General features: G+C 31.6%; 1 protein-coding gene across 1 annotated transcript; it reads right to left on the bottom strand.

Moving 5' to 3' along the window:
- Window positions 1–531: 531 nt before the first annotated feature.
- On the bottom strand, window positions 532–1706 carry LOC144546798 (protein RADIALIS-like 3). Its single transcript, XM_078295356.1, has 2 exons — window positions 1349–1706; window positions 532–793 (listed from the first exon to the last, which is right to left on the bottom strand). The coding sequence occupies exons 1-2, from the start codon at window positions 1624–1626 to the stop codon at window positions 772–774; spliced, it is 300 nt and encodes a 99-aa protein (XP_078151482.1). The 5' UTR covers window positions 1627–1706; the 3' UTR covers window positions 532–771.
- Between the last annotated feature and the right edge of the window lie 12394 nt (window positions 1707–14100).

Here is a 14100-nt window from a genome sequence, read left to right as displayed (position 1 = left end):
GATATTACGTACATGTGTTTAATATATTTCTTTGGTTGCTATATTTTTGAAGTTAAGTTATATAAGATATCAATTTATTTGATAATTATCCATTAATCATTTGTTATCTGTTAAAATTAACAGATAATTGCAGGATACGGGAAACGTTGATACTTAACTTAGGTTTTACTGTTCTTAATTCCTGTTTAGGTATTTTGTGTAGTATGCTATCTCAGAGATCGTATTTCTCTGTTTTTTATATGAACTTTTGAGTCTAGTAATGAAACTGGTGGTATTCCCACTTTATTAAAAAAAAAATTACAGTAAGACAAATTTTATAAGGATATGAATATGTGAAAATATCTCCACCCGATCCGTTTCGTAACAATTGGCACACAATATATATAGATATTTATAAGTAAAGATATAATATCAAATAACTTCTAACTTCTAATTGCTATTAAATATAAATTAAAGGCAACATGGGGTATTCTAAGAGCAGTTGTGCAAAAGCGAGATCAAACAAGCATTATTTAGCGGGAACATACCATGTGCATACATCTAATTAATTGATTAACGATAAAATATCATGTTACAAATTGCCAAGACATTAATTAATCAGGCTGCCTAGTTCCATTCAATGAGAGATTATAGCAATTCTCTTAAATGTAGGCCAACAGTTCTGGGCACATTTTACACTACATTGCAGATCTTAAGATACATTATACACACAATATTCATGATTTTTACAAGTTCTTTTCTAGCCAGAAGAACTTTTTGTGCTTAATTATCTCAGAGCTTCAAGTGCTTCAACCTGCATGGCAACACATGGATCCAATTAGTATATATCAAACGAATCTGGTATACAAGGTATATGCATTAATTGACACCCCCCCCCAAAAAAAAGGAGGTTCTATATAAAAACACATTGACACTTTCCGATTTGCAAAACACACACACATATATATAGTTTAACACAGATATATATATATATATAGTATGTAGTTGAAGTAGATGAAGACAACGTACTGCTTTTAATGATGGTTATTATAATTAATTAATACTTAGGAACAAGATTCGTTACCATAAAACTAGCTAGATACATGTAGATTGTAAAGTACGTACGTAGTATATATATACCTTTGCAGTGCGCAGACTGAATTTAAATGCATGAGACGGACAACTAAAATACAAACTAAAATATTCTGGAAAAAGAAAGAAAGAAAGGGACAGGTTATACTGAATACCTAGTTAAAAATTCAGAAAGATGCTATTAACTATAGCATCTGTTTTTTTATTTTTTGAACTGTTATCTATATATGTTTGACCAATATATTAAGTACCTTAACAGTTTCCATGGAATACTTACCTATGTTCCTCATAGGCCATGCCATTGCCACCAGACGGTTTGTAAATGGGGAAAGGCACCCTACCCGACTCGATGCGTTTTACATCCTCCACGAGCAGATCATAATACCTCTTGACCTCTTCGGCCGATTTATTACCTCCGACTGCACGTGCCACGTTATGCCACCTGTCAGGTGTGTCCGCGTCATACTTTGCCAGTGCGTCCTCGAATAGTTTGTTTTGTCGAGGAGTCCATTGGGACACAGACTTCCTAGCAGAACTCATTGAGCAAGATGCCATATATGCTTGTATTAGGTATAGGTTTCTTCTTATGTATTTTGTTGGAATAATGGTATGGCTTGTGAGAAGAGCATGGAGGGGTCTAGTTCTTATAAAGGCAAGGGGGGATTCTGTGGGGTATAGATTTTGAGGAAGTCAGAAGTGAAATTGGAGAGAAATAAATTGAATATATTTTTCCTCAGTGTGTGCCACTAAGAGTAGTTTGCAGAGAGGACAAAGAATCAAATATCTGCCCTCGGAAAAGGAGGCATATCCTTTCATAGTTATTTTTATTACTTTTGTGTCATGAAGTAATGAGTACGTGATAGAGGTTTTATTTTCATGATCATTATAATTTGAATTTTGTTAGCATTTAATTATAAATTATAATCTCTAACAGCAACATCTAATTAAATTGGGAGACTATTATGCACAATTTGTATTTTCATCTGGGTCATCCCTGCGTGTCGCAAGATTGTCCACTATATCATTGATATATGAGGAGGGTTCAAATGCCTCCATGTTTTTGTGCCTCCATCATGCCTCCATCTTTCTCCATTATTTTCAAAGTTCAACAGTCGATCCGAACCGCTCAACCTAACCTCCATACTAAAATATGTTTGGAGACCAAATTTTATATTTTTAGGAATTTTTTTACTATTTTTTTAGATAGGTACAAAAATACTGTTTTTAGATGGTTCAGATTTACTGATTTTGTACCTATCTAAAAAAATAGTAAAAAAATTCCTAAAAATATAAAATTTGGTCTCCAAACATATTTTAGTATGGAGGTTAGATTGACCGGTTCGGATCGACTGTTTGAACTTTAAAAATGATGGAGAGAGATGGAGGCATGATGGAGGCACAAAAACATGAAGGCATTTGAACCCTCCTCTTGATATATATATGAGGTCAGGTGACGACTTAAATTATGTGAAATCACTTGTACTGCATGGATCCTTAATTTTTTTATTCTTAAAACTTCAAACAGTGCATATTAAAATCTTATATATATAAACAAATTTTATTTATTATATTATTAAACTAAAAGAAAACTATGGTACGTATCGGATGATCTCAAAATCTCAAATCTATTAATTTTCATCCTTCCAAACAATAGTAAAATTTCTAAATAAAACATATGTAAAATTTGATTTTCTATAAATTAAGACTTCAATATATAGATCATATAAATCAGTTCGAATCTGTCCTTAAAAATATTGAAATAAGTATATGGAGTAGAAACATTTTCATTTTATAATAGAATTGTTGGTCTAGCCCGGCCACTGACCTTGAAAAAAAAAGGGGTATGTGGAGTAAAAGTACGAATCCGTATCACCCAAGGAAACGCAAGTGATGAATCTGGACCGTTAATTCACTTGGCACGAATTTTAAAGCAGACCCCTACAGCCTCAACAGTCACCGGATTGAGTTCGGCCTAAATAAAATTAAGGGAACGACTAACAGTACCCCCATATCAGTCCCCTAAACGTCCCCCGCACTAAAAGACAAATAACTTTCGACAGGGGACCACTAACTGACTCCAACATCTGATATGGGGGTATTTACACTCTGAGTTAATAGTCAAAACGTATAGTATTCATACCTACGAATGTATAGTATTTATACTTATTATTAGAACCATTCGTCATATGTAAACACAAGCTGGAGGGGACCAGTAACGATCAGGGGGATCGCTGACGTCTTGTGACAGCCTGGATTGGGGACCGTAACTGTCTGAAAGAGACATTTGCCAAGATTGGGGACCACTACATCAAATCTATATATTATTCATATCTAACTAAAGAAGTATTCATATCTAAACAAATGAAGTATTCATACTGACGATTACAAAGTATTCATACATGTTTGAAATAATTTATACAATTCAATATTCAAAGACAGACCCTTCTTCTTGAACACCTCTTCTAAGAAATATTCATATCTAACTAATGAAGTATTTATACATATTTGAAATAATTTATACAATTCAAAGTCAGACCATTCTTCTTGAACACCTCTTCTAAGAAATATTCATATCTAAATAACATGAATGCATATCTAACAAACGAAGTATTCATACATGTTCGAAATAATTTATACAATTCAAAATTCAAAAGTCAGATCCATCTCTCTCACCTCACCTCTTCCAAGAAGTACTCATATATAACATGAAGTATGCATATCTAACAAATGAAGTATTCATATCTAACTAATAAAGTATTCATATGTTCCACTGTGACAACCTTCGCTGGGCTAGCATGGACCCCCTCCAATGGTGCACCACGCTCTCCCCGCCGAATCTTGACGGTGTACCACTCTCTCCTCGTCGGATCTAGACGGTGCACCACGCTCTCCTCGCCAGATCTCGACAGTGCACCACGCTCTCCTTGTCGAATCTCGACGGTGCACCACGCTCTCCTCGTCGGATCTCGACGGTGCACCACGCCGAGAAAGAGAAGAGGCGGAGGTCGTGAAGGACGTGAAGAGGCGGAGGCCGTGAAGAGCGTGAATATGATTTTGCTTTTTTGTTGATCGGAAGAGAGAGAGGAGTCAAGCACAATTAACTTTGCATATTAATAACAATAGATTGTTAGGAGGACTAATAGAGGACTAATCAGCAGGGACTAAAATCTTTACTCTAAAATTAATATGGACCGTCCATTTGTTTCAATTGCACCTTAGGTAACTGGGGGTACACGGACTCTAAAAGTACAGAAGTCCGGGCTGTATAACGTGCACATGCGTACGTGTGTTCTCATGTGTGTGTGTTATTAATGCATTAATTTGTTTGCGCATGGTACCAGATATCAATACTATGACTGTGTTTTCTCATGCATGCATGGCGATGTCGACCACCGACCATTATATCAGTTTTCTTGTTTATGTGAAGGAGAGAGAGATTATAATAATTAATCCTTCAGCCTTAATTTCCAGTTAATTAATTCTCTCATGTTTTAGAAGTTTCATTCACGTTCTTGTTTGACGCATTTCATATTGTTTAGAATGTGAATGCTTTCCGACCAAACTCTTTAGATCTATTGAACTCTTAATAGCAAATCAAAATAAGTCCTTGTAACTACCATATTAATCATGAAAATCGTACTAGATTGTACATTTTTAACTAATTAAAAGTTACATCTTATTAGTTATGAAAGAAGCAAATTTAATGAACAAATTAGTGGACACAGTCCATCTTCTTTATAATGTAAACTACTTCAACACTATGAAATAAAAATATCTAGACCTATTGAAGCATTTAAGTCTTAATATTAACATAACTCATGCCTTTATATTGGTAAAAAGAAAGTAAGTTATTCATCTTGTTTTCAAGAAGTCTTAATATATACATAACAATCCAATCATATATATTGGTGAAAAAAATTCTTCATATTGTTCTTTATAAGTGAGACTTTTCAAGCAAACCACTGCATTTTTCTTTGTTGAGACGAGCTAAATAATGTGTTTATTCAGGAGATTAATTTGGTGAAAAAGTGTAAATTAGAAGTATTTTGTAATGGAGGAGAAAAGAAGAGAAAGAGTAAAAAAAGAAGGGGAGCGATGGGCTTAGTCCAAATGGCAGTGACACGATGGATATTGCCAGATAAGAAGTGAGGAAGATTCTTCGTGGGGCTGAGAGGTAGACGGAGAAGAGAATCGGATCGATGTACGCGTAGAATTGATGTTTTTTCATTTTTATTTTCTGCTGGAAAAGAAGAAGAATGTAACTATAGAAAGAAAGAACTGAGTTGAGGCTTAATTAGATGGTTGAACATTTGACCAGGGAATTTGTTAATGGGTACGAACAGTGATATTGACAGAGATATTTTGGCTCCATGCAATGCATGATTAATGAAGATAAGAAAAAAATGCATGCAAATGGTGCTCTGTGGGAAGTGAAAATAGCTTTGTCAATATATTTACTCGTGAAAACATCTCTTTTGAAAAACTCTAAGATGGCGTATGTTGTGTGTAGAAAAGGTAGTTTTAGCAACTCAAATTTAAGAGCTTTCCCTTTAAAAGTACTAGATCATAGTGATCAGATCTCCCCCATGTGACCTTTAAAGTAATATTGCATGCATCACGGCAACAAGGACAAATCAATAGCACCTTTTGTTTACTACCATTAATTAGAATACACATGGAACCTTAATAAAATATATCACTAAACAATAATATCATGACCGGATCAACCCACTAGCTTATTTGTACAATAATACCAATCCACTAGCTTACTTGTCGGTGCAGTACTGTATATCGAGGTGTTATTGGTAAGAAATTAATAAGCTAATTAACTTAGATATATGCCAATTAATGTTGATCTGTATGTTTTACATTATATTACTTGATAATCCACTTGCACGAATGCTAATACTATAATATCATCCCAAACATTATTACAGAAGGGAGAAAGCATCAAATAATTGATGCAGAATCACACAAAAAGCTTATTATTCCAAGTTTGACATATAAGTATATATGCACCTCTAGCTAGTATATATTCCATGGTGCACTTGACAAGTAGAAGATCCCAATTAATATCAGCCTTTCGCATTTCAATAAAGTACACAGTTCTCCATAGTCTATGGAACCAAGGATCCAGTCATATATAGTACTGGTATGTGCTATTTAAAAAAAAATAACAATAAAAATAAAAGTAAAACTTTGGCATTCTTAAGAATGATAGGGACGTAGATCAGAGAGCAAGGACGAGAGCTACGTACCTTATAATTGGTTAAGAAAATACATATAAAGTGGAAGAACATTTTCTGTATGCCGGACATGTAACAGGGGGCAACCGCTGCCTTCTGAATTTTGAGTTTTAGTGGTGATTTATCAGTACTGAATTACTGATCGACTTTACTCCCCCCCCTCCTCTCTGGAATATTTTTTGTCTCTCTCTAAATGTTTGATTTGTAATTCGGATTAAATTTAATGTTAAAATCAAAATAAATTTCTTGAATTATAAGTTAAAGAATAGAAAATTAATTACAAGTCAAAGCATTGAAAAATATAAGTTAAAACATTGTCTTTTTATTGAGTATCCAATTAGTTAATGAATTTAAATTTAATTAACTATTTAAACCTGATTCGATATTTTTTTTTTGCCTCCCTAACAAAAAATTATGGATCCGCCCAAGCCTGTACGTAGCTCCCTTTTAATCTCGGTACGTGGTCGGAGAGAGGATTATATATATATTTTTAGTTTAAAGCTTTTCTTGTCTTATTGAGATTTGAGATTTGACTATATATTATTTGTAGTAAATTTTCAAATTTTTAATCAATGTTCAGTCAAAGCTTGATAAACATCTTTCAAAAACTTACACTCACTATCATCAGACTTAATTTGATTAAAAAACAGTATCTATTTTCCAAGAAATTAAATATTTACAATTATATTCTTTTATAAAAGTTCTTGCAGTCAAATAAATTTAAGATGTTAATGATTTAACTGCACTCAGGTCAAAACTCATAAAATATATTAATATAAAATAATATGATTAATTGTATTGAAGTTTCTACCGGGAAATACAAACATATATAATATTTATTTCTCATTTAAATGAAGAGATAACATAAAAAATTAAGTCCTTCGATAATAATTAATAAATAAGAAGACAGAATAAAATCGGATGTATAAGGATATATATATTATTTATGATGAAAAAATTGAAAACCATAAAAAATAGATGATTTGTAACCAATCATGCGAGCTAATAAATTTATAAGAAAAAATGGAGTAGAAGTGTAGAACTAGGGTGTTCTTAAATTCATCAAGTCCCATGGTGAGCTTAATAATTAGTTTTAAAATTTATCGAATTAGCATCAAACTACAAATTTAAAACGTTGAAATTGATCTATATATGTACTTCACAAGTAATGTTTTTATACATGGAAAAAAATTTAAAATTTTGAATTAAGTTAGTATAAAGTAAAGCAGTAAAAAAATATTTAAAAATTAAGTATATTAAAATTAACTTATAAATCTTTCTAATTTTGACCGCTTCACTTTATACTAAGTTAATCATATAGATTTTGAAGCTAAGCTCAAAAAATGTATCACATATATATGATTATTTTTTAGTTTCAAGAAATTAGTGCTTCATAAGAGCGTACTTTAGCTATATATCATAAAGTATCCTAAACATCCTTGAAGAAGACGCTACAGTCTTATTCTATGCCTTTAGTGTGGTTGAAGTTCCAAATTCAACCAAAGAAAGTTCCATATATATTCTATCCAATTAATTATGATTGATTAATGTAGTATACGTGGACCAAGATTCATACACATAATGTACCATATATATACATGATGAGAATATTTTACTGCCCCTAAAAAATTAAAAAGTACGACAGCTAGATAGAGATTCTGATTAGTGATTACTATGCATTGGGAATCCTTATCGTTCACCAGCTAGTGAAGCTTGAAAGTAATGACAAGTGATTCCCTCTCTTTCTATCCCACTAAGGATATGATTCTATCTATTAATTTATCTCTGATATTTCTATTTCAAACTATGTAAATCCTTGAATAATCAATATCCTGCTATATCAAATCAAATTATATATCTTCTTTTTAAAATAAAGATGGATCAATTAATCCTTCCAATTTTAAATATACATATAAAACACTTGTTGAAAAGTAATTCTACATAATTTGTATATAAAATTTCACGAAAAAATATATAAAAAATCCATTAATCCAACGGCCAAGTGATGAATGATTAAGACAAAATTGCGAGCATATATGTCTCTTCGTGTAATCAATAATGGATATTAAGATCTGTGCGGCATACTATAGTGTTTGTGTGTGTGTACAGAGAGAGAGAGATTGGCTAGCTCAAAACGTTTTTTTCTAGTCTCTGGAACAAACGCCTCAGTTTTTCGATTTTCAAAATCCAAACAGTCGATCCAAACCGTTAGATGTTCAATCTATATTAAAATGTATTTGAAGACCAAATTTTATATTTTATGGATTTTTTTTGTTTGAAAATCGCTATTTTAATTAAGATTTTGCACTATTGAAAAACAACAATTTTCAAACCATCTTAATACATAGTAAAAAAAATGTAAACTTTGGTCTCCAAGCACATTTTAATATAGATTGAACATCTAACGGTTTGGATCGACTGTTTGAACTTTGAAAATCGAAAAACTGAGTCATTTGTTCTGAGGCTAGGAAAAAACGTTTTGAGCTTAGTCATTCTCTCTCTCTTTTGAAATATATATATATATATATATATATATATATATATATATATATATATATATATATATATATATTATGGCTAAATTGAAAGATATGTGTTTTAAAAGTTATCATTTTTTGTAATGATTTATGTATTGTTCGTGATTTTGAATATTATTATTATATATTCATGTTCCTTGAGATTAATATGTTATATTTTAGAAGTGTTCAAGAAGATGCACTTGGTCTTGAACCATAGAACTCTTAAAAATGAGAAACATATAATCCTAAAAATATGTTCACAATCGTGGTAATTAAAAAGGAACATTAATTACCGAGGAAGATTGCCATGTAGATTAAAGTACATTGAAGTTCTATAAATGTTGATAAAGGATTATTATTTAATTACATGAATATATAAAATGTGTATTTTATATATTGAACATGACCTAAATGAATGAAACATTATATGGATTGTGTTTTGTGTCATTAATGTTTTCATTGTGTCTTTAGAATCTTAGATATGAGATGTGTATGTTTTTTTCACATGAGAAGCATATAATGTGATTGCTATTTAAATATTATCTTATGATAGGAATAAAATAGCAGTTCGTTGTGTACAACTTGTGCGGGAGAAATCTATATGTTAATATTATCATTGTCCCTCAATTTGAGTTATGATATTACCGGGCCCCTTGGTAAAGTGGTATTATATCGCATGCAATATAACTGATGTAGTTATAATTATAATTCACTTGAGAGACCAAAAAAATGAATATAATGCAAAAATGACACGATCCTATTTTTCATATTATTCATAATATCATGTGACAAGGATAGACACAAAATTAGTGGATTGAGTAAATGATTACTATGTCGTTTGGATAACTATAATGTAATGATAGAACCTCTTATAGTCAATAATATAAAGATTTATATTATTGTCAAGATGACATAAATCCTCTATACGGTCACACCAACTGAAGAGAAACAACAAGTATTTTACATTTCATAATGATGTATAAGATAAAATACATGTGATAAAATGCTAAAATAAAATGTCATAATATGACATGCTTAGACCATAAATAAATTTATGAAGTTATGCAAATATTATTTGGTATAATGTTTGAATACATTATAAGAATAATATAAATATTGTATAATAGAATAATATGAATAATATTATTTGTTTATAAATTAATTTATTGAACCACCATAAGATGAGATTAAAGAGAGCATGAGATGGCTAAACAAGGCTAGTGGCATTTGTGTAATTGATTCAAACCTTACACAAAGGGTTGCCCTAACCCTTGCCTATTTAAGGGGGCTCATTTGGGAGAAAAACAAGCTAATTTTCTGCCTATAACACTTGCCAAAATCAGCCCCTTTGAGCAGCCACGTTTTTCCTTTCTCCTTGACCGAAAGTTGAGAAAATTGCTCTCTCATCTTCTCTTGTTAGGTTTAGCCACCAAGAAATCAAATAGTTTGTTGATTTAAAGATCAAGAGGTGGTTGTATCTAAGCCTTGAACTCCACATCCATCTATCTAAGAGGTGTGGTAGTTCGTTGTTTAGGTTCAAGGTGAACCAAGAGGTGCTTCCAAGAGAACGGCGATTTCAAGAGATCTAGAAGGAAAATCGACATCCCTCTAACAAAAGATTTGACAATCTCTTTAGGTATAAATTATTATCTCCTCTTGTATAAGAAATGAATAAATTTATTTATTTTTATTTAGTACACATTAGGTGCTTAATGAAACTATTAAGAAGTTTCTTGTTTGCTATTGTCATATAAATAACGTCATTTGTGTATTGAGCCAAGTGATGATAGAAATTTTTTTTAATTCTCACCACATAGGCATACACATGAAATTCTTACAGTGGTATCAGAGCTTTGGTTTATTTTTATGACAATTAGACTATTTAATTAGTGCTAATTTAGTTGCACAAGTGTTTAGTTAACTATCTCTCAAGTTTCTTGTTCATAGATTTGTCAATTTTTGTTCTTAAGGCATTAAATTATTTTGGTATTGTTTGAATCAAGAATTTTTGTGGATTTAAAATTCCTACATTAGTTTATGATATGTAGATGGAGATTCTAAAATAAAACAGGGAGTTTAGACTGTTTTATTAAGATAAACAAAAATAACAAAACAGGTACAGCGCAGTTTTTTCTGTGCTCAGTTTTTCTGTTTTGTTAAGATTCAAAATATCATATCTAGAATTTGGATGAATGGATTTTTGTGTGCCACCTATCATTAGAAAGATAGGGAAGTCTAGTTTCTGAAAAACTATATTTTGCAATACAAAAATATTACGGATTTTGTGTGAAATTAAAAAATTACAGAGACAACTACAATCTATTTTAAGAAATGGATCCCGAGATTGAAATGTAATTTTCTCACAAACTAATAAATATTTTTTTGTGTTCTTTATATTTCCAGAAAGGTGTTTAAGTCTAGTTTTCAAAAATGTATGGTTTGAATTTTAGTTCGAAACACATAATCTTGGGCATAGAAAATATTGACTAGTGCGCAGCAGACCAAAACTGGAAATTTTATAACATTTGGTCTTACCATCTTGAAATATTAATTTTTCACAAGGGCTATTGTGCAAAATCTGTAATATTATATCTCATTTAAATTTAGGACAGATTAAGGACGAATTAATTATGAATTAATGACATTAAAGGTTTTAATTAGCTATAATGGCAATTAAGAATGAGTTAATGACATTAATGATAATTAATTGACAATAAATGATAATTAATGACATTAATGATATTTTATTGACAATAAATGACATTTAATGAATAAATGTTTTTTCAATTGAAATCATTTTTAGGATTTAAAATGATTTAGATGAATTAAGAAATTGAGAGATATAGGCTTAACTAAATAAGATTGAATAGTGCGGCAAGATTGCACATGTGTACTAATTTTGTTTTGCAGGAGGATTGTGGGTTTTGTATGGCTCAAGATTTTCAATGCCTTGTGTGTTGTAATGAATGATGTGTATGCATGTTTGTAATGCAGCCTAAGGTGCCCATTGAAAATTAATTAGAATAATTAAATTATGGCAAAGATGTTAGGTTGTCATTTATGTATTAATTCATTCATGGCTTGCATGCCACATAGAATTTAGGATTGGGTAATTCTAAATGTAAATTTCATTTTATTTTAGAATAGTTCTAAAGATAGAATGATAAATGGGTGGATGCTTGTAGCTTAGAATAGTATCTTTCATGAAGGTGATTGATAGAGCTACAAGAATGCAAGCGGGAGCCATACAACCCACAAAGTTTGTAAATATATGACATAATTTTTATGGATAGGATAGGTATTGTTTGTATGAATACATGACCTACCAAAATTATCATATATTTGCTAAGTCCATGAAAAATTTAAGAATATCCTTCCTTCTCATTTTATCCACTTTAAGCTAGTAATTAGGAATAAGCATGAGTGTGATCTTAATTGCTAGAAATTGTGGAACTTACATGAATTCGTTGTTAAGCCATAAATGAGTGGGAGTTGTGTGAGGCACATCTTCTTATTCATTATGTGGAAATAACTTCTTCATGCTTGTTGACCAATAAAATGAGTTTTCTTATAACAAATCACCAAGATCTAAGCTTGGGTTTTGGGAAAGATAGTTTTATTAAGAAATTGGATTATTCTTTCTTAATGAAAACGACAAGAGTCATAAAGTTAAGTTTTTACTTAAAGGTTATGATTGGTAAATGATACCTACCTGGACAAATATCTTAGATGAGTCTATGTATTTGAAAAAGGTCTTGAGTGATTAACAAAACAGACAAACTTTAATTTTTGTTAATTAATACGAATTTATAAATTCATGAACACTAACAAATACCCTTAAAATGAATTTTGTAGTTATGTCTGCACTTCCTAATTTTCTGCGTTCTATGGTCGAAAAACACCCCCTTGCTAATGACATGGGAAAGACAAAGGAGAAATCTGTCTTGACCATCGCGTCAAGTAGCAAGAAGATTGACACGAATAAAAGCAAAACAAGTAAGGCGCGTTCCTTATTCAAGGGCAAAAGTGGAGGGGCTCAAGTGAGCACCTCTAAGGGAAGCAAGGTTAAGAACTCTCCTAGTTTCAACACTGAATGCTTCTATTGCCATGAAAAGGGACATTTCAAAACGAATTGCACCAAGTACAAGTGTGACTTGGATGAAGGCAAGATTGAACGCCTTAAAGGTATACTTGTTATTGAATTAAATTTAAATTTAGCCACAACTATCCAAGATTGGGTAATTGATACCGGATCATGTGGTCACTTAGTTTCTAATGTGCAAGCACTAAGGGATAGGAGATCTCTCTCGAAAGGAGAAGTTGTGTTGAAGGTTGGGAATGGTGCAAGTATCCTTGCGATTACTGTTGGCACCCTTGATCTTCATTTATCTAGTGGTTTATGTTTAAATTTAAAGGATGTTTATTATGTTCCTTCTATTTTTCGAAACATTATTTATGTATCATGTTTGGATGCAGAAGGTTTTTGTTTTGTAATAAATAACTCACGTATGGTTATTAAGGAGAACGATCTATTTTATGCAAATGCTTTCATTTCAAATGGGTTGTATTTGCTTGATTTAGGTGAGGATAAACATGTATTGAACATCAATAACAAGAGACTCAAATTGTCTCATACGAATGAGACACTCTTATGGCACTATCGGCTTGGTCATATAAACGAGAAACGTATAAAGAAATTGCAACAAGCCAATCTTTTAGATTCGCTTGGTAGTGAAGCAATTGGAACATGTGAATCTTATTTAACAGGAAAGATAACCAAATCACCATTCAAGAAGAAAGGTGAAAGAGCGAGTGGCTTATTGGAATTGATACATTCAGATGTATGTGGTCCAATGAGTAAGAGTGCGAGAGATGGTTATAGGTACTTCATTACCTTCATAGATGACTATAGTCGATATGGCTATGTGTATCTTATGAAGCACAAGAGTGAATCTTTTGAGAAATTCAAAGAATACAAGAATGAAGTAGAGAACCAACTTGACAAGAGAATCAAAGCCATACGAACTGATCGTGGTGGTGAATACTTGAGTAATGAGTTTAACACATACTTGAAGGAGTATGGTATCATATCACAACTCACTCCACCCGGGACACCACAATGGAATGGTGTCTCTGAGAGAAGAAAGCGAACCTTGCTTGATATGGTTCGTTCAATGATGTGTCAAACAGAACTATCTTTATATTTTTGGGGTCATGCACTCCAAACTGCAGGTCACACACTAAATATTGTTCCATCTAAATCT

Source organism: Carex rostrata, chromosome 30 (assembly GCF_964058835.1).
Source record: "Carex rostrata chromosome 30, lpCarRost1.2, whole genome shotgun sequence".
Lineage (NCBI taxonomy): Eukaryota > Viridiplantae > Streptophyta > Magnoliopsida > Poales > Cyperaceae > Carex > Carex rostrata.
The sequence above is the reverse complement of the archived record's forward strand: the minus strand, read 5'-3'. Positions and strand labels throughout refer to the sequence as shown.